The sequence below is a fragment of the Ornithodoros turicata genome, chromosome 10 (genome assembly GCF_037126465.1).
Source record: "Ornithodoros turicata isolate Travis chromosome 10, ASM3712646v1, whole genome shotgun sequence".
Taxonomy (NCBI): domain Eukaryota; kingdom Metazoa; phylum Arthropoda; class Arachnida; order Ixodida; family Argasidae; genus Ornithodoros; species Ornithodoros turicata.
This window is the reverse complement of record NC_088210.1, coordinates 2,149,519-2,174,112: the sequence shown is the minus strand read 5'-3', so window position 1 is coordinate 2,174,112 and position 24,594 is coordinate 2,149,519. Positions and strand designations below refer to the sequence as shown.

The 24,594-nt window shown below is 45.4% G+C and overlaps 2 protein-coding genes across 6 annotated transcripts in view; both read right to left on the bottom strand.

Moving 5' to 3' along the window:
• Positions 1 to 4,133, bottom strand: part of LOC135370399 (zinc finger protein 883-like) — a 33,278-nt gene extending 29,145 nt beyond the window's left edge. For 3 of the 5 annotated variants that reach the window (XM_064604138.1, XM_064604142.1, XM_064604141.1), the window contains exons 1-3: positions 4,117 to 4,133; positions 1,545 to 1,616; positions 1,212 to 1,438 (exon numbers count right to left, since the gene is read on the bottom strand). In XM_064604138.1, the coding sequence (XP_064460208.1) occupies positions 1,212 to 1,347 (136 nt within the window). In that variant the 5' untranslated portion in view covers positions 1,348 to 1,438; positions 1,545 to 1,616; positions 4,117 to 4,133. Of the gene's footprint in view, positions 1 to 1,211; positions 1,439 to 1,544; positions 1,659 to 3,750; positions 3,909 to 4,116 lie in introns of those variants that run through there. The other 2 variants (XM_064604140.1, XM_064604139.1) reach the window with 2 other exon arrangements.
• A 13,320-nt stretch (positions 4,134 to 17,453) lies between these two features.
• LOC135370151 (Na(+)/dicarboxylate cotransporter 3-like) lies at positions 17,454 to 24,161 on the bottom strand. Its single transcript, XM_064603845.1, has 3 exons — positions 23,953 to 24,161; positions 19,165 to 19,308; positions 17,454 to 18,561 (listed from the first exon to the last, which is right to left on the bottom strand). Exons 1-3 carry the CDS (start codon positions 24,073 to 24,075, stop codon positions 17,923 to 17,925), a joined length of 906 nt encoding a protein of 301 aa, XP_064459915.1. The 5' UTR covers positions 24,076 to 24,161; the 3' UTR covers positions 17,454 to 17,922.
• Positions 24,162 to 24,594: the final 433 nt, after the last annotated feature.

The following is a 24,594-nucleotide window of genomic DNA, read 5'->3' as shown; positions in this document are numbered from 1 at the left end:
CGCTTTCTCTACCTTTCTTTTCTTGACATGGTCCACTGGATATTTGTTTGTTGAGGGGAAACGAGCTTTTGGGAGCTATATTTCTGAGTGCGCTTCTCGGTGACGATTCGTCGCTCGTCACCGAGTAGGTGTTGGAGCTTTAGGATTAAATGTTTTTTTTTTCTTTTTTAATTTACAACTGAAATTCTATATAAAGGAACCCTGAATCCTACTTATGCCCATCGTATCAAACGAGCAGGTGTGCAGTCGCTACAAAACTGCTGAGGCAGCGGTAAAGATTCGGATTCGATGCGTTGTCTCCTGGCTTCAACTCACATTGCCACCACTTTAAATTATGCTACGTGTGACAGATAGCATAATAGCATCCAGCGTGAAAGACTGTCGCTGCACAATATGTCTACAACACCCCTATGGTTATGCTCTCTCCGCTATCCTCGCGAAGCTCGTTAGCCTTGTCCACAGATCGGCTGGCTCAAGGGTCAAGAGTGAGTGCCCTGTATTCATACGCGCATCGTCGTCATCACTTTAAGACTGCATATTTTGAAATCCAAAGTTGTTACGCGAAGAAATGTAATTGATAGCTGTACAAACATGAGCACAAAACCTCATAATAGCATGTTCTGCCAAAAAGAACATCGTGTCACCTATAAACTATGACACGGAACATCACCTTCCTACGCCTAACGACGATTTATTTTAACCGCGTTTATTTTGAGAGCGCGTATTTTTAAGCGGTTTATTTCAAAAAATGGATTCTGGAGGGTGAAATTTTAAGCGTGGATTTTTAGTGCTTTATTTTGAAGGATTTATTTCGACGTACAGCCATCCAACGGTGCGGCGTATCTGATCACCATTTTTCTCCGGTATTTTCCGCATATGCCGGTTTTAACGAAAGGGCCAACAGTGCCTGTGGAACAGTACCGCCCTGCCAATACACGAGCACATCCACAATCCAGTAGACTGACCTTCCCCCGAGGCCACTGACCCCTCGATCCATGGGAAACCCCTTGCCCCTGTTGCGTGTTTCTCATGGATCGGCGGTTGTATGGCTGTCTGAGCAACTTGTACTCCGCCATCAAGTTGCTGGCGTCCTCACCCGGATGTGAACCCACAACCTTGGGATGAGTGGGAGTCTACAAGATCATGTGGCATCAGTGGCATGTCTACAAGATCTTACTACCTTGAGCGTATAGTTTATATGAGGATTTTACCATCAGCACCACCTCCAGGTGAAGGCTCGTTGCACTGCTGTTGCTGTGTCTGGCTCTCTTCTGGCAGGCATGCAACATCGGGTGGTTCCGATTTCACTCTCACGAGATGACCACTGAACTCGGGTGGGAGCTGCATTTCTCGGAGTTGTGAATCCGAGGGGTTGATACGTGATGACTCGAAGACACGAGTAAGTCTCGCTCTTCCTTCATGGGGAGTAAACTCTTGGCTGTCATTGCCCCGTGTAAATTATGAGAGAGAGAAAATTGGCTCCGGAAGTGAGCAGTTGCTGCAGGCTCAAACAAATGTGTGTATCAATTAGAGCGCCTACTCACTGTTTCTCAGATAGCCAGCCCTGTCTTCAAGGGTTCCCGGTCAAGACAGAAGACGTGCCAGAGAGGGGTACCCTGTAGAGATTGTTTCTTAAGAAAGAAGCGCAGTGCTCTGCGTTGAAAGGTTACCCCGAGACAGAGGAAACGCAGAGACAACCACAAATTCTTCCAGGTTACTCCCAGCATCAGCAGAACAACCATAAACTGCACAAACTTTTTCTAGCCTCATTTTACTCCCCGCTCGGTTCAGGTTACTCCCAGGTCACTGCGGTTTTGACTCAATTGAATACCAAAACTCGGGGATGGATGTTGTAACGCATACTTCAGGATTTGTAATTTAGGTAATTAGTCGCCTCGTAATTGCACATTATTTTCGACAGCATGCCCACCTGGCCGTAGAGCTCTGCTGAAAAAAAACGACATCTGTACTGACCTCGTAGTTTTGTTACGAAAATTCCGTAAAGGCTAAAACTAAACACCCTGTATGCAGAGGTGCTAAGTTTTGTCATGGCCTCACAGCTCAGTAAAAGAATAAGGAGGAAAAAGAACAAGGAGGTGGGTAGGCACCGAAACGGAAACAAAAAGAGCAACGGTTGTTAATAGGAATCCAAGGAATCAAATCCGCAAAGCTCATGAATCTCGAATCCTTTTTTTTTAAAGCGTATAAAAAGCCACAGGGAAAAAGTACTTCTACTGAAGAATGTTCTCAAGCAGAATTTGATATTTTTGTTTAATGAAACCTGACTGAATAATAGTTGACTTTCAGGAAAAAAATATATCCGTATACTCGTTCTTAAAGGGACTATCGCGTCCGCCCCGGTCGATTCCGAAACTGTAGTGCAGTTTTACTCCGTGTTCATCACTGATAATAACGCCGAAAGCCCGACGCAAATTGGTGGCGTTGTTCCTGTGCAGTTTGATAAAAAAACTTGGCAAGAGCAGAGGACGCATTCCGGGGGGGGGGGGGGGAGTGACGTATGGGGGGGAATGGCGGCAAGTTGCACCCCATAGACGCATTCCGGGATTCCCTCCCAGGAAACATCACACGGACGAGGCCAATCACTGCGCGCCCTTTGACGTGGAGGAGACCAATCATGGAGCGGCCGGAGGGACCTTGGTAGCCTTGGCGCCCGACCGACAGGCGGGCGGGCGAGCCGGAATGCTAGGGGACGGCGTCTTCTCTGTGATCGGCTCGCGGAATGTTGTTTCTGCTTAGCGTTGAACATGTTCGTACAGCCAGGAGCGTAACACCGTGTTTCACACAACGTGGTTACGTCAGGTCTCACACTGGTAAGCGAAAGTCAGCGTATTTGCCGAAGACTTTTCACTTAGTATAGCGCGATGCGAACGCCAAGCAGACGACCTCGGAGACAATCGCCTGCGCTGCGCTCCCATACGTGTGTCTCGCTTATGTCATCATCGTGTTGGCTGCAGATTGAATGCGAACCTTTAAAACTCGTTTATTTAATATCGAAGCTGTTTCCGGAAGAGAAATTTCGCCAAATTGACTCTGAAGCGGTGACAAACATTACCCTATCGGTATCATAAATACGTTCCCGGATGAGATAGTCCCTTTAAGCGTAATTTATGTAACGTGCTGTTCATCCGCTCCGGGAAAAAGCTACCTAAACTCTCGAGCCTGAATTCTTTCCATAAATCTGGGAAACAATCGAATAAGTAAAACCGGATAAATTTTCAACTTGCAACGTAAGAGTTATTTCTAAAAAGTTTCAGTCTGAAGCAATATAAACAGACAAACAAGAAAACATCCACTGGCCAATCAGGATTTTGGCGCACTCCTCATGAGCAAATAAAAAAGAAAGAAAAAAAAAGACAAAAAGCAAACGCGGTTGGCGGATTCAAAAGATTCGATTCGACGTTTTTTTGCGATTGGGATTCCCAAATCCCTGCCTAGGGTTCAAGGATTCCGTTGGCCCATCCCTAGTAATGGAAACTGAAACGGAGGCAGTAACGGAAATGAAAAAGATTCCGTTACATTTCCCTGCATGCTACCCACCTGGTCTGCTGGTTTCATGATCAGGTCGTCTCTCGTGTCTAGTGTTTAGTTCATAATGCATTTTTTTAATATTTTCATGAGGTTGCGACCGTGTATGCTTGGAGAGGTACCATGGATTGCGTAGTACCAATTAGGAATACAAGAATAGTGCGATTGGTGGCTACTGGGGAAGACAGCCTGCCAAACACCTACGCAAGAGTCGTAAAGGTCTTCCACGAACGTGATGTTGCCGAGATACCGCTACCACCTGCCTTGCCCTATGTGGACAGTTCTTCAAATTCTTTTCAGAGAATCAAGGTTCTTTTTCTGGTCGGCTGTTAAGATGTTTTTACGCACTAGAAAAAAAACTAGAACACCAGAGAACATGTTAGCATGCGCACCTTAATGTTGATGCAGTTCTTTTTGCTTATATTCACACAAAGAAAACCAGTCCCGATAGCTTTCCTTTCAAGGGTACCTGTATTCAGGCTTCATTGTAGTTTTGAAAACAGATAGATATAGATAGATAGAACAGATAGATACTACTAGATACTAGATAGTAGATAGAACAGAACTCACCGTTCTGAAGATGAAGCCTAGAAAAATTTAAAAGCACACATGTATAAGACAACACGTACTCAGGTCCCCCCAAAAATAAGCTCTATACATCCGTTGGGCTGAATTTTCCTGTGATGATCAATCTCGATTAGATGTACGATGGAGGTTCCTCTGTCATATGCTAATTTTATCATTAATAATCTTATCTGAAAATTGCAAACGTAACTGCTGTCTCCTTGTCGACAAACTATCCCAACCTAATCTGGACTTTATCTCTCTTAGCCGGCACTCACACGGGGCAACTTTTCCCAGCAACTCGAAGCAGCTCAAACCAACGTCTTTCGAGCAATTTCGAGTCCGCGTTCACACGGAGCAACTCGGTAGCTCCACCCACAAGCAACCCTAAATCGAACTGGTGGAATCTTTTCTTTAGTTGCTGTTTATCAAATTTCAGTCCGTTTTATTGCCCCAATAGATCATTATTACCTCCCAGAAATGGCAACTGATATGTTTCCGTGAAGTTCGTAAAAAAAGAAAAAAGTTATTCCTCAGCTGCACCTGAACCCATGAATCCATGAACGAGATCCACAACGCCATCGGGAGTCACATGTCAATGCTCCCCTCGCTGATTGGCCGGTGCACTAGCAACTTCTCAAGTTTTCGGTCGGCCGACAACGGCAAGCCCTTTCACCACCCACCACCACCACCTTTCGGTCGGCTAGCGATTCGCAGCAACTCTGAGTAACTCGAGTTGCTGGAGGTTGTCGGTTGACAGCAACTCCGAAGTTGCTCATAGTTGCTGGAAAAAGTTGCCCTGTGTGAACGCTGCCTTATCCTAACATCCATGCAACTCATATGGCCGCATATTCTGAACCCTCTCCTGAATTAAAAACATTTCGTGCGGATCGCATACTGTACATGCACAATCCAAAGTAGGGCGAACCATAGTAATGTATGCATCCCTTTTAACTCGAGTACTAGCGCGTTTAATATTATGGAAAACAAAGTAAAGCACCTTTCTTGCTTATTTGCCTTTTTTTTCGTGTCAAATCAAATCCCATTTCAAATCCGGGTTTGTCAAATTGTCTGCAAAATCCAGAAATATGGGGAATTTGGTAGAAAACATGACCAGGTGGTCAACTTAAGAGCGTCGTGCTGCTAGGGTGTATGCTATAAAAGGTCAGTCACATTTTCGCGCGTGGCGCGGTACCTACTTGACAGACAGACTTCCGCTGCCGCAGAGTGAAGAAGTTACGCCAGGAAACCCTACAAAAAAACCGTCGATATCAGGCACTGCGTAACAAAATAAATACGGCCACGCAAACTTTCGTCGTCATGCATTTCCTATGCGCTATACCGACGTAACAGCTGTGTTCACATGTGTACGCTCCTGAACCGTCAGCTGGCGCAAGGCACAAAGATACAAAATACTGCAGAAACAAATGGAACACGAACGAATATAATAACAGGAATAATAGAGTTCAATGAAACTGTATAGAGACACAAAATCAATGCAATAAAAACGTTAGAAGGGCGGCTAAAAGTGTCGTTCTCGCAACAAACGGCAAACAGACTGTCGTCTGCTAAGAGGAGCTGAAATGTTTCGCTGGGAGGCGCCATACAAACCGCAACATTCGCAGAAAACATCTAAACCAAATCGTATCAAGCTTCGTTAAACGTAAATCTCAATGAGTACCACGGGTACGTATCGTGTATCACAGTCAGTGTTGCGGATTTGGCCGCTCAAATCGGATTTAAATCAAATCCGCATTTTTCTGAAGGTAGTAAATCAAATCCAAATCAAGTCCGGATTTAATTTTGACACGTTAAATCAAATCCAAATCAAGTCCGGATTTAATTTTGACGCGTTAAATCAAATCCTTTTAAATCCGGATTTGTTTTTCTGGACCTAAATCAAATCCGCTTTTAAATCCGGATTTATCGAATCTTTTGACAAATCCGGGAGCCAAAATTCGTGCAGTAGCACTACTAGACCTATAACCGTGTCTACAAGTTACTAATATTGCACGTATTCACTAAACAACGCTTAAATAACAGCGTGACAAGGCACAAAGAGCAATAAATTTCGTCTGATTGATGACGATATAAAGGGCCAACCTATCAATCCGCTGGCCGAAATTTTATTCATATTTTAGGACACAAATTTTTGAGTTTAGAAAGACATTTTCGATTACGCCTGCTCGGCGTGTACCAGACTATCAGTCACCACGTACCAGCCTGTGTCAGGCGCGGATCCAGACGCTCGATTTGGGGGCGGTTTCTTTGTCGGAGCGCGTAGTGGGGGTGGGGGGAGAGGGAAATTCAATGTATAAACTCACGTTTTGGGGGGCGATTGGGGGCGGGGAGCAATTTGGCGAGTTGCTTCTACTTACAGCCGTCTGCTCGCTCCACCACAGGAGCTATATAAATGATATCTATACCACTCGATAGAGAATGAGTTAGCGGTTCTAATGAATCTACCTTCAAGGGAATGCGTTTAACCGCTCATGAACAATAAAAGTTCCAAATCGTACATTTTTTGCCGGAAGTGCTGTGTTCGTGAATTTTTTCATAGCGCCCCTTTAAATTAGGAGTCACGGGACTTTTTCCGCAAGCTGTCTTGAACCCATAGTTTTTATCAGCCAAATTTGAAGGATGTGGTAAAGCAAGAAGCGCGTTGCTATGAGGTCAAAGTTGGGAAAAAATTCGAACCAACATACGCCGCCGCAACCTTCCGCCTCTCCATATCAGAAACGGTTCATCGGATGGAGCTCGAAATTGTTGCATTTGTCATCAATCGAGATGTATCTAACATATATATTTTTTCATGGAAATTAAAAATTGTCAATTTCCCACGCTTGTCGATTTAAAATGGAACTACTCAAGAGTGGACAGAAGGCGACCTGACTGTGTCACCTCTAGCGTTCGCACTCCCCGTGCGGGCAACGGGCATGCCGAGCGTGCTCCTTCTTAAAGGTTGAAGACGCGCAGCCATTTCGGATCGTTGGGATCGTTGAATGTGGATGTTGTATTTCACGCGCGACCAGCCGCCGTACGATTAGCTGGAAGCTAACACCGGCCGCGTTTTGGAGGGCATGAGTACTTCCCCCAGAGCTAGGCAGTCCCGAGAATTGCCCGAGCCCACAGCCCTGCAGTGTGATAGCATTAGATTCCTCCTCACGAAAAAAACTCGTCCTCCGTCATTTAATTCCCCGTTGGTTCAGACGGCTCTCCTCCCCGGCGCGTAGCCGACAGCTGGCCACTCCGCCGTGCGGAATTGCGCAATGCCAGTGGAAGAGGGGCGCAAAGGAAGCCCAACGAAAATACATGTAATGAATGAATGATGGGAGTTGAGTTAAAGGCATCCAAAAAGAAAATAGTAAAACTTTATCGAAAATCAGCCGCACTTTCTGTTGCACTGCCAACACGTAATTCGTTAAGTGCCCTTAAATTTTTGTGTTACACCAAAATAGAAAAAGTGATACTAAAAGTGCATTGAATCGTAGATGACTGGCTCACTCTGGGAGGGGCGGTGCACAATCTCCATCTCCATCATCACGTATCGTGTTGGTGTTGACTCGGGCTTCACGGGGCATGAACAGTGTGGAGTTGGTAGGTATGGTACACCTTCCCAAAAGGGATTTTGGGTCAGGAACCTCCTCGTCATTTAGCACCGGGCGAACACGCCTGAGTGAAGGAATTCCTATCGCGGGCCTAGGCTCAGCTACGCCCAAAAACACACGCCTGAGTCGATTTCTACCATCAGTACTCGAAAGACCACAGGTCGTTGGTTACTATATACCCTGGTGGTCACCATTAAATGGATCGTTAATAAATCGTGGGACATGTTACGAATACTTATACTAAACATGTAGCAGGGGCGGTTTTAAGGGGGGGGGGCGACCGCCTCCCATACAGTCGTGTTCCCTATGTAAAAACCCTATCTCCTGGACGATGCTACGCCGCAAAGCACGAAATTTCCTTAAGATCGCTCCCACCCCCATCACAGACCCTTAAATCCGCCCCTGAGTCCATGGGTCTATTTTAATGCTGACGTTTCGGGGCTTTGTAAAAATTTTCCTCGCACAGTACAGGCTGTTGTAATCAAGGGAAAAAAAAGGTATGTGAGGAAGAGTGGCACATCTTGCCATGATTGTCCGTGGGAGTAGGAAAGGCTTGCCTTCCCGAAATGATAGGATGTGATATATTTATTGTTCGTTTTTATTTTGTTTTGACGTGAATGCGTGTACCTATGCGTTCAATATGACGGCGAAGACCAAGAACTTCGCGACATGATTTGGCAGGCTTGAAACGGCTCGTGCTTGAAGACTCAGCTAGGTGTCCACGGGAAAGGTGCCGTCCAATCGACAGAATAACGTTAACTACGTTCAAAGAACTGCACCTGGTGTTCCCTCAGTGCGACGAGGGGAGGTCGCTCTGGAGAGAGGACGCCGCTAGTGCGTGTGCAGATTTCAGACAAGGTCACATCGCGTAGAATGTGAAACGGCGCTTCGCTCAATTTCAAATCCATGCATCTTGTGAGGGAGCTTGGCAAAATCCACGCGCAAATCCGCTGAAAAAGGGGCGATTCAATCCAAATCCAAATCATTCGTGGAATATGCGATTGAATCCAAATCCAAATCATTAGTGAAAAATGCGATTCAATCCAAATCCTGCCCATATTTTTTTGCGCAAATCAAATCGCAAATCAAATCCGCCAGCCCTCTGGTGGATTTAAATCCGGATTTAAATCAAATCCGTGGATTCAAATCCGCAACACTGGCCCACATGAGTTTGTTTCGGATTCAACGTCACTAGCGCCCCATGCGAAAGCTACAAACAACTATCGACAGACTGGCGTGTTTACGTTGATATAGCGCATAGGAAATGCATGAAGACGAAAGTTTGCGTGGCCGTATTTATTTTGTAGCTCAGTGCCTGATAACGACGATTTATTTGTAGGGATTCCTGGCGTAACTTCTTCACTCTGCCACGTGCGAAAATGTGACTGACCTTTTATAGCATACACCCATACACCCTATCGTGTCAGGTTAGCGAAATTGCAAAATTCCCATATCGGACCCCTCTCCTGCGAACAAGGCTAACCGGAAGTCGCGCGTCGCTAGTAATAAATTGCGCTGTAATTTGCAAATTCCTTAGTGAGGTTACGTTAGGTTAGGTCAGTACATATTACACGCGCAGTGGGGGGGTATCCCCCCCCCACTTGCTCACTTCCGTCTAAGCCTCGTTCCCAGGGTTAGATCGGAGGGTGTCCAATGTGGGATATCTGGCTCACTCGTCAGGTTAGCCGGAGACCGGAGATGAATAATAAAACACACGAAGTTTCAAATTTACAAATGTAACCAAACTAAGGCAGACACTTGGGGAAGTACAGTATAAAAGGAAAAATATACATTACTTACCGCCATTGAAGAAAGGAGAAAAAGGTGGTGCTCATGTCGTTGCGAATGTCTATATTAACTTCTATATATTAACTCTGTGCATATGCCAGCAGAATGGCGTAAATGCAGGCTAGCTGATGGATAAATTCCATGATAGGCAAGCCACGTAAACAAACACGAACACGTGTTTGTGTTTGTTTACGTGTCTTGCTCATCGCTCAGGCTTGCCTATCATAGAATATGCCAGCAGCTACCACCCAAAATATGATCATGTGTTAAAGGACAATAAAATCGCGGTGACTGGAACAAATTTTGAAGCATTTAGTTGCAGAAATATCTCGGCATGTGTCAATTTTTATACACCAAGCAAAAAAAATCGAAGGGTTAAAGGGACAGTCGCATCGACCACAGATCAATTCCGAAACCACAGTGAAATGAGATTCCCCGTCATTCACTGACCATGACTCCGAAAGTCCCATCCCGATCGACGGAATACTTTTTGCATAATTCGTGTGTAAGCGGCGCTACAGCAGACGACGGATGCGGGCGTCAAGCGGAACTCCCTGCTGAGAATCTTTAGCAACGTCAGCGAAGGCGAAGGCACATACGGAGATGGCGGACTCGGAACGCGTAAGTGGCGAATCGTGCTGTTCAAATGTCTTTAGTAATAGATCCCGTGACCAATATACATGTTTAATGACGGCCCATATTCGACGGATCCGCTTCTTCTGCAAGTCACTGGTGATGTACGTGCGGCAGCTGCGTTAGCGCAACAGAACGAGCCTCAGGACCACTGCTTTAGGTACGTTCATGATCGGAGTGCTCAATACTTAATCCCGTGACATTCACTACGACGCAGGAAACAATCCAAGTGTTTAATCCAAGTGTTTGTGCGGCGTCTGTGCTCCCCAGGAACCGGATGAGTACCTATATGCTGCAGTGCTGGTGAAGTGGCAGAGTTGTGCAATGACGGCAAAGTACAGTGTAAGCACGCATCACACTTTGTTCCCAGCTCTCTGTCTTCGGCCAAAACTTCTTGTGATGTATCCACCGCAGTATTGCAGCGACGATCACAGTCTCCGCCTACTGTACCCACGATAGATAGGCACGTTGAGCAATCCTTATTTTCGTAGTTGTTTGCACACACGACGAATGCCCCATAAAGGTTACGAAGGCTCTAACCAACTGTGCAACTCAAGGGCCGGGTTAGAATTAGAATGATTGTCAGGAAATTAACTGTGCTACGTGTTTAGGAAAGTGTCCTTTCTTTTTACAGCTACGTCAGGTTCACTGCTTATTGTGTGTTTACAAGCTGAGTTTGGAGATTCCTTGGACCGAGAAACAGACGACAGATTCCTGGGTGTGTCGTCAGCATGATTCGCCAACGTTTTTCCATCCCGGTCCTATCAGGACTATCATCTTTAGTGTGCCTCATTTCCTGTTCACCTACACCATAATAGACTTGTGTAGTTTACAATTGAGAAATGAGAAACAGAATCTGTGTTACCACAGTAATCCCGAGAAGTGCAAAGAAATATGCAGGAGCAATAAACTACCTGGCCATAAGTGACAGTTATACTTTTAATGGTAGTGTAATGCTTCTTATCGTTGGCAGTATTATAGCATGTGAGGAATATAACGCGTCAAATAATATCAGGTAACGTTTCATAACTCACTAATGGTACAGTTACACCTCGTTATCATAGTAAGTGATACATCTGTCTGGAAATGTGAATGTGTACAATTTGTCATTCCCACGGAAGATTGTTCTGCCTTGATACAGCAAAACAAATTTTGATACCTGTCATTGATCCAATCTTTTTAGCACCACTGTCTTGAAAACAGCTTTCAAGACTAACTTCAGAGATCCTTGGCAGAGCATTACCTCTTGTCTATGTATTATAATAATTATTATAATGACAGGCAATAAGTTACGCAAATGTGAATAAATCTTTGTGTTGACTGAGTGTTGTCCATTCAAGAGCCATTGCACAAGTCTACATCCAACTCTTCATGCACAGATATTTATTATTTGCTATGCACAGAGAGTTATCAGCGTGCACAGCACTGGCAATGTCCCTCGGGATCTGAAGCGGGGACTCACAAAAAAACAGCTTCGTAAGTACTTCAATTGCAATGAAAATCGAGAATTGTGTGTTCCTTACATTTCTGGACGGTTTCATGGACTTCGGGTAATTAACATGGGGTAGACGAGTTCCACCTTCACTTACCTTTTCCAAACGCACAATCAGTAGTTCACCGAGAACCTCAAGCTTGGGGGGTGTTGCAAAAAAAATTGGGGCTGCGGTTACATTATAACAGTGGTACACAGGAAAAAAAAAAAAAACTCGGGGTGTTGGGGGGGGATCTGGATCGATCTCTGGGCACAACCAAGTGTAATCTTTTGGAAGTGGTAGTACATCCTGAAATGACCCTCATGCCTCAGACCCCACTACTCGAATAATGCACCTCCCTTTAACAGTAAGAGGCCTCTTACTATCTACAGCATATCCTATCAAAGCTCATAGGACAGCAAATTTGGCCAATGCTTATGTGACAGTGTCTCGCAGAACATGCAGCTTTTCTGTTGAATTGACACTACATCTCTGGTAGCCCCTTTAATGTCTGGAGGTAGTTGCATCATTTTACATTTAACCGGCAGTAATGTATAGCATTGCAAAAAGGGAAACAAGGGCTTAATCTCAAAGCTGCATCAGCATCATTCATCATTTCACAATAAAGTTGTTGGTGACAGCCTCCGCACAAACATTTGGGTTGACCTGAAAAGGACCTTTTTTTCTTTGTTTTTCGTTTCCTTCTTTCCAGTTATTTTGTCTTGGCATGTAGCTGTGAGATGTCAGTAGAAGCCATGAAGTCATTCTCTTTACTTCTCTTGAACTTGGATGAAGAAAGCACTGTTCTGGAAGATCCTAATTTGTCAGAGGCGTCGTAAAGGCCTTAGGGTAAAAACCAGGTCCCTCAGCAAAATTGTCGTGCACACACGGACATTGTTTGATGCCGTTTCATGGATGGATGGGACTTGATCAGCAGCACCTGCTCCTTCTATAACACTGAACTTGAAAAGTGCACCTCAAGTTGGCTACGACAACCACAAAAACCGCCGCCCTACAGCACACAAACAGTTCACAAACAACGAGATAAAAGGAAACTGGGAAGTGGTTTATTGCGCTTATGTTACGGACAGAGGTACTGCTTGTAGATGGTGCCTGTTTCTAACACCAGCACACAAACAGCGTCAGTTCTTCCTTTTAGTGATCGGGGTTCATAGTTTGCGATTTGTTCTGTGTCCAAAAATCGTAAACACATTATATGTATTTAAGTAATATACCTACCACTTGCGCTTGACCCTGTCGAGCTGCCTGCAGCTGTAATACACAGAACAATTCGCCAATTATGTCTACCACATTCCACAAAAGTCACAGGTTCAGTAACAGGGAAAGTTTCATGATAACGCGTCCGACAACGAGAAAAGCCAATCACGTTCATATGAATGACATCATGTTCTTTTACTTGTTTATTGTATTTTATTTATTTATTAATCATGGGTTAGCGGAAACGTTAAGTAGTACCGATTTCGTCTTCTGCTGCTAAGTTACTCACGCGCAAGAGTGACAGATCCGATTGGGAAACTACATAGACATTGTGACTTACTGTCGAAGTTGCGGGCTCCCTTTGTTCGTGTAACACTGTCGGAACGGCGTCAAGTTTCAGCTCTTTCCTTTTTTGTGTCAATCCAAGTTGCACTTGCATGATGTTCTCATCCAGGTACACATTATCGGTGAAACGCGAGGAGCATACACGGACAGCATGAACACTCCTTGCTTCATCTGGATACCCGTTAGTGATGTAGCTGCGTCTAACTTTCGCTTCGTCTGGGGTTTGGCTGTAGCTGTACCCTAGGCGTGCGAAATCAAACATCGAGGTTTTCGAAGGAGGTTTTCCTGGAGTCAGGAACGCTGCGTCGGTTTCCAAACGACATCTCACGCGAAGGATGCAAGCGTAGAGATTCTCCCGATTCACAAAGAGTATCCGCGTCACTAGAAAGTGTCACATGTGAATACGGGCGACGTGCAGGAAGAAAACAAAGCAGCCCCAGACTTGGCGGCAGACGACAGCGTCCTTCACCGCGGATTAGCCAGATTCCACCTTGCGTCACGCGATGTTGTTGGCGCTGGCGCTTTCGATGATCGAAACGAAACCGGATCTTTTAAATTCGATTCCTTATCACCCGGGCAGTTTTGGAAGGAGAAAAAGAACAAATAGCTCGTGGTAGTGAACCGAACACATTGGTATTGGATTCGTAACCATGGTTCCGGATGCGACAGTCCCTTTAAGAGATGTTAGGATATGTTCCAGATTGCAGAGGCATATTCCAGTTCCAGTTCAAAGCATCAAGTGCCTAAGAAATGAATGATGAAAGAAGGCAGTCACTGGAAAGGTTAGCCAGTAGTAGGACTTGAACCCATATCTTCTGTATTACCGATCCAGGGCTCTTACCAATTCAGCTAAGCTTACACGCCTCTCCAGTGACTTCCAAGGGTGCAGATGTACCCTAGGAATAGGTTTATGGGCAGAAGAACATTAGTCACTGTTATTATACAGGCATAGCTCTCTGTCCAGTATGATCACCGCAGAGCACATTTGCAGGAACTCACAGGTACTAAACTTGCATAATAAATATGTAATAGCCTCAAACAGCTATTATATATAATAACTAGGACATGCAACTCCAATAGCAGATGGTCTGGCAGCACAACACAGGTAATCTTGCCATCACTATATATTTCCCAAAATGCTGAAAATAAATCGACAAAATTTCTGTAATGAACTGCTGAATTTTTCACCTCCGATATATTTTCAGCACTCTGTCTTTCATGTTTCAAAATATACATGCATCGAACCTGCAGAAGCTTGTGTGTGTAATTAGAGCCACACATATCATGTGCAACAGTTGTTGCACATTGGCACAGTTGCACAGTTGACTGCAACAGGTCTAAGTTGTATTGAGATATGTCAAGTCCTTACGCGTGCCCACCTCCTGTACATTCCTTTAAAGGGAACAAAGAACTTTTTTGTTAGTAACAACTTCATGCTACATACCACATTTATAAAAGAAATTGACCCCGTACCTGACGGACAACTGTCACGGCCATTGCCAGATGTCTTCCTCTCCTGTTCCTTCCACTTCCATGAAGTCATCACCCTAAAATTGTTATAAAAAAGCGATGTATAATTTTATGAGGATCTCATTTTATTGAAAATTATATAAGGCTACCAGGCCCGAAAGGCATCAGCCTGATGAGGTGCATAGCACCAATACAGTGTGCGATAACTGAGATATTACCACTACGAGCATACAGCAAATCACAACCACGTTAATAAAATACACAGTTGCACCGAGCTGTGCACATTTTCACACACAAATACATAACAGAGTGGCCTGTCTCTAATAAGAAACAAGTTTGTGTAACTCTGTTTTGAAACTGGACACAAGAATGCCATTTCCAATGAGCTGAAAAAAATTTGTTCGGAAAAGGAACGGTTTCCGCTGATTTCCGTAGTTGGTCCGTAGCAGTGGAATCTTCTAAGGTGGTACAGTGATGGGTTTCATACCGTAATGGCAAGTGTTTGGGATGGCGCTAAAAGATCCTGAATTTGCAAGGCAATTTTGTGTAAATGTCTTGATTTCCAAGTGAACACTTTGTCTACTGTATTTTGCATGTCTTGAAGGAGCTGAGGGCCTGGATGCATGGATGGATTGTAGTGGCACTCCTGGTGGGCCTCTTTGCAACGAGGGTCCAGCACATTGCACCTCTAGCCATAACCTAGCCAGAAAACTTGTGCCTGATCCCTGCCTTTGTATTTCCAACATTTCGTTCCACATCGTGTCCAAGGAAGTCATGAACTACATTGGTGCACGTTGCTGTGGCAATTAAAACGTTAGACCTAGATGCGGAATACACAGCTTCATTTTACGTACTGTGGATGTTGCTTAGTGCATTGGCATGGCTGCATTCTGAACAACACTCGGAATGAACAGTATATATTTTGATTTAGTGCGTAAACTTCAATTATCCTTAATCCTTATTTTGCTTTGTTGCGTAAATGCTCTCCTAACACCTGCATGCCACAACGTAATTCTCACAAGGAGAGTAATCACTGTGTAAATTATAGAGAAGACACTAACCTCATCACGTCCAGATGCAACAGACAGTGCGGACTGCTTGTAGGCGGAGGTCTTTTGTATACAAAATGAGGGGTCTGTCTCATAGTCTGCATTCTTCAAATACGATTGGCAAAATCCGCTGCCAACCATACCTGCCGCTGCGGTTGAACGCGCAGTATCGTACGGAACTGAATGCCCGCCGAGAAATCTCGCTTTGACGACACAACCGAGGCACGTCAAATGAAGTCTGTGATCCTCGATAAATTGGTCGTTGTTCCAAAAGATATAAATAAAGAAAACGTGGAAATACACACACTACACTAACGCTGTGAAACACCGCGCCGGATCCCGAAAGTCATCGTAGCCCGTAGCCTCATAACCAGTTCCTCTTTCCACGGAAGTCGCTAATTGGATTATCGCAGTTATAAAACAAGTCGCAGATTTCGAAGTATATACATATTTTTTATTTCCACACATTGTGACAACAGTATATCGGCGTAAAAATGTTGGTTCTTGCTGAAAGATGTTGTTGTACTGCTCGATCACGTGACGGCATTCTGCGCGCTGATTGCATGGGCGATTGACGTCATCCCAATGGGATGACCAGATGAGTTTCCTATATATGCGTACGTATTCTTGGTTTGACGCTAGGTGTGCCAGCGCCGGCGTGAACCGCGATGCTCAAAATTCGAGTTTACAAAAACTACGAGGTGTTGAGGCATGCATTTTCGTATGCGAAGTTGCTTTTGTGTATTTAATCGGTAGCCACTGAGGAAAAGTCTCTTCAGCTTCTGGTCAGAGACCCTTTAAGACCCACTGAGCCGATGCGATGTACCTAAACTAAGGAGAAATGGGCTACCATGTTGCGGAAGAAGCGCCGCATAGACGTTCATCTCTTGGCTCTATGACGACAGAAATAAGTCGGTAATCGGCAAAACGGCATGTAAACAAATGTCACATGACCTCAAAATGACGTTTTCTATGACGTGCGATCAGGACAAGGTGTCAGTTTCGCCAAAAGCACCCGCTTGAGGGTAGTGACAACAATGGCGGTTTTTTTGTCACCCCTGTGGCGCTATACGCCTCATGCGGGGCGGAGCTTCGTTCTGCCCCTATCGGAGAAGTCGCAAACTTTTCGTTCGAGCGCGCTTCTAAGTAAAAGAAGTCTCTCGCTTGCACGTGCGCTTCAAAGGAAGGCGCAAAGAACTAATCTTTGACAGGAAACAAGTGGGTTAAAAACCGGTGCCTTTGTTGCCCCCCTTCAGATTAGGTTGAAGTCGTTGTAGCGCTTGCTCCGCTTGCTCCAACCACATTAAGAAAACATTTTGCTTGTGTGCCGCGTCTCATCGTCTACTAGATCCGTGTTGGCTGCACAGCACAGAAACTTACGTCGTCACATTTCAGAGAGTGAACGGACGCACCTGCTATATGTGATATGCGAAATCCTAAACTGAAAGTTTACTCGACCTTATTGGCGAACCTAACCAGCTCCCAAGTCCGCCTCCCCCCAGATAAGGTGCCGGGGGAGACTGTCTCTCCAGAACGTATGACTGAGACTGACTTCAGAACGCCTCCGATAACAGGCAGCAACACGATTTCAAGTGTCGAAGCAAACAAGATGGACTTATGTGTCCTCATATTCACACACGTTATCGATAGAAACATGGTGCGCACCTTCACACGTAGAGGGCTGTTCCAACGTGCACTAACAACGCAGCATGCGAATGAACTCAACTGAAGGTTAGCCGCTATTGTTTCATTTTGCTTTATCTAATTGACTCGATAAGGTTAGTTAACTAGACTAATGCCAAGTATTTAACTAAACGGGCTGCCGGTCCGCCTAATACGCGTGCCACCAAGACCAAAACCTTCGGTCAATGGAACGGTGTTCTCAAAAACCTCCATCACACTACACAACGTAATTCACCGAAATATCTTCTCTAAAGTGTACTTATCTCAAACGAGGATCGTACACACGTTTGAGGTGCCAAGACAATACCTGTTGCGGTTATGCACCAATCAACGCGGTCCTGCCAAGATAACGAAAGAGCGACGAAATCACTTGCAGAACGCACGGCGTCAAACGCAATACGCGAGTGGTGCAACGAGTGACGGCCATGTCGTTAATGAGGCCACGACGTCAGTGCCAGAGTGTGCCGCGCTGCGCCATATGCGGAGAGTGGCGCCGCGATCGAGATGCACAACGCGTTTAATTACAATTTTTTATTACATTCACGCTCAACTTATTCTTCTCTCGCGACGCCGCCTTTCTTCTTTGTATATCCGTTTTTTTTTTCTTCGAGCTCGCTCTACTGTGGTGGGTTTATCACTACCGCCAAAAGGCTGGGGACAATGCTTAGACCTCCTGTTCCTCATGGACTCATAAAAAAAGTTTGTCCCTATCCCCGCCGTGCTGCACTGATTTGTAAGTCCTGGATCGCAAGACCGATTTGTAAGTCCTGGAGTGAAAGACACACTTATCGTTGAAGACTTTATGGTGTTTCCAGTGGATAACGCAAGTTTCATTTTAGAGCGTGTCAACGGCACGAACTCTGCGCTCACCGTGAGCAGCCTCTGCCGAAGTTGAGAGAGACCAGCTGTTGCCTTGTCGTAGAGAGTACGCTGGTGGAAAGCCTTAATGACGTCAGCCTGTAGTGTCTTGACTACATGCTTCGTGAGACCCGCCATGAGCAGCACAGCAGCCGTGTCACCCATGAAGAAAGAACAAAAGATGGAACCCACGAGGCAGCCGCACAACAGGTTCCGCGCTCGCGTCCCTAAGAACGCCAGTAGCCAGAGGGACGTACGTTGCAACACGCTCGTGGATTCCATGCTCAGTATCATGACCATTATGCTGACTTGGTGCAGAAGCTCGTTCTATGAAAGAAGTGATGGAAAAACGACGGGCGTTAGCGAAATATAAAAGAGCCCTACGTTTCACTAAAGGAGCAGCAAAATTACATTGAAGTTTGCGCGAACAAGACAACAACAACAATAATTAATGAAGTAGTCTATCAGACACGATCATGCAAAATATTTTCGCTGAATATTGTCGGATCCCAGCGCAATTCAATCTAAATCGCCTTGAAAATCGCCAATCTAAAAAAAATCAATATAAATCAATTCAATCTAAATCGCCAATCTAAAAAAAAATGCCTTGAAAATGCATCCTTACGCGTCGTCACCTTTGTGGCTCTGCACGATCTGCTACGGTCACGTGAGCCGGGTTTTTGAGTGACCTTTATTGTCCGCCATCAGTGGCTCTCCAGGAACAAGAATTTAATGTTATGAGTTGCCCTTGCAAAGCACTCGGCAAGCCAAAGGAAAACACGAGGAATAATGCTATTGTTCCTCTTGTTACTGAAGGCCGCCATGATATCGCATATGCGTGCAAATTATAAATGGTCAGTATTCCATTTATAATTTGCACGCATATGCGATATCAGTATGGTCCGAATGATCGAATGGTCGAATACTTACCAGTATGGTCCGAAAATTGTAGAACTGCGTGAAGTCCCTGTTGATGAAGACAATAAAGGGGACAAATGCGACTATCTGGGCAGGTACGGCTTCGGTTAGCAGAAGGAAGCTGGCGGTACACACACAGTAGATGCATTTGGCTTCCTGAATGAGAAACAATTATGGCCCAGTCAACAAGGAGCGAACTTGACGCGTCGGTACATCATTCAAGATATTCTGGATAAAATCCCTCAGGTTACTTGACGCGGTCGATGATTTCATATTCTTCAACGTATGAAACATACGAATATTGCATACTGAACGTGCGAAATACACCCTGATTCTTTTGTGCAGATCATGCAGAATAGCAGAGCATAAACTTTCCTGACTCAATCAGCAGTCTCTTACTTGTGCGGACAATTCGCACACCCTAATGGTCATCAACATTTCCCGTAATATGTACTGGACACTATAGGCGCGGACTGTGCCTGGGCTTCGGGGATTTCCCTCTCCCCCCACTCCCCCGAGTGGCTGGGCACCCAAACTTGACCCTATTTATCACACAACTGCACTACAAAGAGGAAAGCGCACGTCGCGAAAGCAAACAGCAACCCAGTTTAACACAACAAAACTTTATGATGTTTTAAAACAAGTCAGTACTTACATGCCTTGAGGGCATTAGTAAATAAACAGGCATATATTAGTATTCACTCATTCACATCTCACTGGGGTCTCACAAGCCTCTGGGGATACTAAAATAATCCGATCCCATCCAATCCGGACGACGTTGCAATGCCGTAAGTGTGGCAACTAACTGTTAGCTGCGCTCGAATTTGTACCGAAGGTGTGCCAAGTTGTTGCCTGAGTCGGGGAAGATCACACACGTCTTCTGTGCTTTCCTACTTGAAGTATGACAGACATAGAAAGCCGGAAGCTATCACATTCTTGATCTTAAGGAGGTGGTACGGACAGAAGCACGCTACGGCTACTGTTACGGCCTCTGTGATTTCCTACTTAAAGTGTGATATAGAAAGCAGGGCAGTATCATTTCCTTCAGCTTCAGCAGGTGGTAGGGACAGAGACGCAAAACACAAGTGGACAGGACCAGGGTCGGTGAGAGGGGGCACCGGTGGATGGTGCCCTGGGGCCGGGCATCTTCAGCCTCTTCTATGACGGGCCCGAAACCAGTCTGATCATATAAAGTAGAAATACATAGACTAAATACCCAGGCATGAGGCGGGGGCCCCGGTATGACACAACCACGTGGACCGCAATTTCTCTCGCTGGCCCTGGATTCCGCATTTCTGTTTCTCCGCGAGAAAGAATTCGAAAGACATTCGAGAAAAATCCGTAATAGTCTACTGTTTGTAGCGCAGTCCTAGAAACGAAACGTTACGGAAACGTCAAATATCGACACTGTAACAAACGAAAATAAAACGAGAGAATAAAATATTTTCGTTGCCTTTCCTGGAGACAGAAACGGAAACGAAAATCCGCTCAGGAAACGGGAACCGTTATCGAAATTGTCTGGAAACGGCAACGAGACCGAAAATTTTAAATTCCTCAAGTACCGGAAACATCATTATTTTCTGTAACCACCCCTCTCTATGATATCCCCTGGCAATAAAACCATCGCATGGGCGCCCTATGGTCATCTTTCGGAACGCCATGATTGATTTGAGTTTAGGTAAGGTTAGTACAGTAATATCATTATTGGGGGGTGGGGGGGGGGGTGGAATTCGTCTAAGCCCAAATGACATCAAACAGCGACTTTTTAGCAGACATTCGCATGACTTCCGGGAACGTTATTTTCGTACTTCATTTTAAAACACGTTGTGAATATTCCGCATGTCTGTTTATCCGCAAGAAAGAATCCGAAGGACACTCGTACATCCGCAATTTTCCGACTTTATGTCCGTTACTTCGAGAAAAATCCATAAGTGACGATGATATAGTACAATGGATCCCAAACCGTAGGTCGCGACCGTCAGGGGCTCGCGAAACGGGGCCCACAAATTGAAAGGCACACAACGCAGAAGGCAAGGCAAGGCACAAAGGCACAAGGCAAGGCACCCACTCTTAAAAATGAACTTCACCACATCACACGCTCCTAGCCAACCATCATCCCGAATGACAATGTTCTCGCCCCTGATTTGTTGAAAACGGGAGGCGGAGCCTATTCTGAGCCGTGCATAATGAGCACAAAATAGGCTCCGCCTCCCGTTTTCAACAAATCAGGGGCGAGAACGTTGTCATTCGGGATGATGGTTGGCTAGGAGCGTGTGATGTGGTGAAGTTCATTTTTAAGAGTGCACGGCACACAAATTTAAAGGCACACAAGAGGCCCACAATTTTTTTTAAAAAATGCGGCACCATGCCGGCTATCTTGCGTTACCAGGAAGCCCGTGGTAGCAGACCCGGAGGTTTCTCATGAATACGCTTGCATGCGGAGAACGCGACGCTTTCGATGCTTCACACAGCCTCGCTTTCACGCCTGCTTTCATTTGCGCACGAGGGCCAAAATCTATGTCATGTGGTCCACTCACTCCCACTAAAGGCCACCGCACCTGCGTCTATCGTGGTATACACGGACGCCCCGCCTTCGCGGTGCACCGCGCCACAGGGCCGACACAAACCCGCCATTGTTGTAACTACCCTCAAGCGGGTGCTTTTGGCAAAACTGCCATCTTGTCCTGGTCGCACGTCATAGAAAACGTCATTTTCAGGTCATGTGACTTTGTTTATATGTCGTTTTACCGCTTACCGACATATTTTCGCCGTCATAACACCAAGAGATTACCGTATTTTGCTAGCGTAAACTATGCGGTGCTTCTTCCGCAACATGGTAGCCCATTTCTCCTTAGTTTAAGTACATGGCACATCTTTGGAAGTCAACAATACGAGGCTTTGTGTGCAAAACTGCGCGTTTTACTGCAAGATTATCAGATAAAAATAATTACCGTGATCGAAAAACATCCAAAACGTCGTCCAGAAACAACAACCGCATTGTTTACAAACGGTTTGGCCGCCGATCGCGGGCGCCGCCATCTTTAAGGTCACGTGCGCCTTGACGGTTGCTGTGACGTGCGACCAGGACCTGTCCAGGATGCATTGCGTTCGCAAAGCACGCTTTGGTCTACGGCGGAATACATTGGATGCCACCCCTGTGCACCGCGCAGTGGAGTCTTCTCGAATTCGAGCGGAAGCCAAAAGCCTACGCAAATCGTTTCGTGTACGGTGTAGGTGATGAAAGCGTGCAGCTGTGCTGTGCAGCATGCCGTTGTGCAATACTTTTTTGGCCCAGAGAAGTCGCTCTGAACGTAGCTCTAATAAAATGTCACTGTGTCGTTCTTGTTAACGTTCATGTCTTGAGAGATGTGAAGACGGCCGACATCGACACGAGGGAAACCGGGTGGAGGGGAACGCGGGGTTTGATGACAACCTTTTGTCGCGACGAGGTAGTCTATATTTTTATTGGGAACCACTGCATACTATGTAATATCCAAACAGATTTTAGCGCAAAAAAAAAAGACAGAAAAGGACACACAATGCATTCGCGGGTGTAGTTCCGTACCGGGACCACTCGTTTTTAAAAATTAGTGAAAGGGGTTAGGAAGGTAAATATTGCATAGAAGTAGAAGAAGATCATATACTGAATCTAAAAGTGTAAGAATTATAAAATTCTGTGGACTAGAAGTTTTTTTTTTTATATGCATTTAAACAACCCCATCTGATTCACTTTTAGCGCAGGAGAAACACGGGAATGCTAAGCCTAACGGATTCGAAACTTGCACTCTCGCCAAAGGTAGGGTCGTTGAAATGGGCTAAATCAGCTCACTTTAGTGAGGTTAGGAATGGGCGGAATGTCTGTCGGAATAGGAAATGTCTGGAATGGGCGGCGCCCCCCCCCCCCCCGGCACGCACTAGACGGTGCAGGCGACGAGACTGTGCCTCGGGTTAGGTCAGTAAGGTCATCAGCCAAGATGGCGGATTGCCATCAAGAAACCGGCGATAAAATTTAATTGTTATACGTTTTACGCAATATACGAGGGTCATTCCTGTTTAATTTCGTTGATGTAGTTCCGTAACCGGGTTTATGGCTTTTTTAAACAAACGGAAGTAGACATCTAATAACGGATGATTTTACTAGAAAGATGAGAAAATTACGGATGAAATGAAACAAAAATCAACGTCGTATAACGTACCAAACATACAAAAATTAAATTTTATCGCTCGTTTCTTCGAGGCAATCCGCCATCTTGGATGAGGACTTTCTGACCTAACCCGAGGCACAGTCTCGACGCCCGCACCGCCTAGTGCGTGCTTGGGGGGGGGCGCCCCCAGACCCCCCCAATCTGTAGAACCTAACTTAGCCTAACCTCACTAAGGTGAGGTTATTCAGACCCCTACCTTTCGCAAGATGACAAGTTTCGAATCCGTTAGGCTTAGCATCCCCGTGTTTCTCCAGCGCTACAAGTGCATCAGATGGGGTTGTTCAGATGCATATAAAATAACTTCTAGGCCATAAATTCTTGTAATTCTTATTTTTTTATATTGGCTATATGATCTTCTCTCACTTCAGTGCATTATTTCTCTTCTGAACACTCCGGCTAATTAGAAAAAGCCATAAGCCCTTCTACAGAACTACACCCAATTTCGTTACTAATTACTTCCTCTTCCACGTAAAAGAGTCTGATTTTTGTTTTTATTCTGTTTTCTTTAAAAAAAGCCAGTGGTCCCGATACGAAACTACATCCGCATTGGCTGCGTAACTTTCATTTCCACGCCTTTCCTATATGGTACACTCACATTTGTCCCGATGAGAACGATTGGGAGCAACAGAAGGGGAGAGAAAATCCCAAATATGACGAGGGCGTTGTCGGTGTGCTTGCGCCTGATGAAGGGCCAAACGAATTCCTCTTCCACTTGCATACTTCTGTAGAACTAGCGATGTAGTACGATAGAACAAGACTCTTTGGTCCCAATGCTTCTTCAGACTCCGTCGTCTACTTCTTCCTTGTACATGTGTGAGACAGCCACGGTATGCGCGTGGTCTTGGTTGTAATCCGTAATTATGACACAGATGGTAGACGTGACGAGGGTGCAGGGAAAAACATCGGTAAAAGTTGGTTTGATATTCGTTCCGCATTGATTGTTCACCATGAAGGACAACGATGGCCTGATACATGAAGTGCGTGTCCATCGAGTTCAAACGGATGCAGATCGAGTATTTCTTCAGTTGAAGACAGGATGACGGGCCAATGCATAATGCCTTGCCACATCGCGCATAACATATTGTATGGCTGTGCTCGAAGGAGGCTTTAAAGACTGCAGAGTAGCGCATTGCGAAACAGAAGTATACAAAACGCCTCAACACAGATAAAACCGTATGTAGACTCAATACTGTGGCTTCTAGAAAGGAGACGTCATTACCAGCTCTGTGCCCGTCGA

Excerpts from the sequence above, each read along its gene's own strand:
- LOC135370151 (XM_064603845.1), bottom strand. The coding sequence starts at position 24,075 with ATGCAAGTGGAAGAGGAATTCGTTTGGCCCTTCATCAGGCGCAAGCAC. Across the intron at positions 19,309-23,952 it reads TCGTTCTCATCGGGACAAAT|GAAGCCAAATGCATCTACTG; the intron begins GTGAGTGTACCA and ends TTTCTCATTCAG. Across the intron at positions 18,562-19,164 it reads ACAATTTTCGGACCATACTG|AACGAGCTTCTGCACCAAGT; the intron begins GTAAGTATTCGA and ends CTTCTTTCATAG.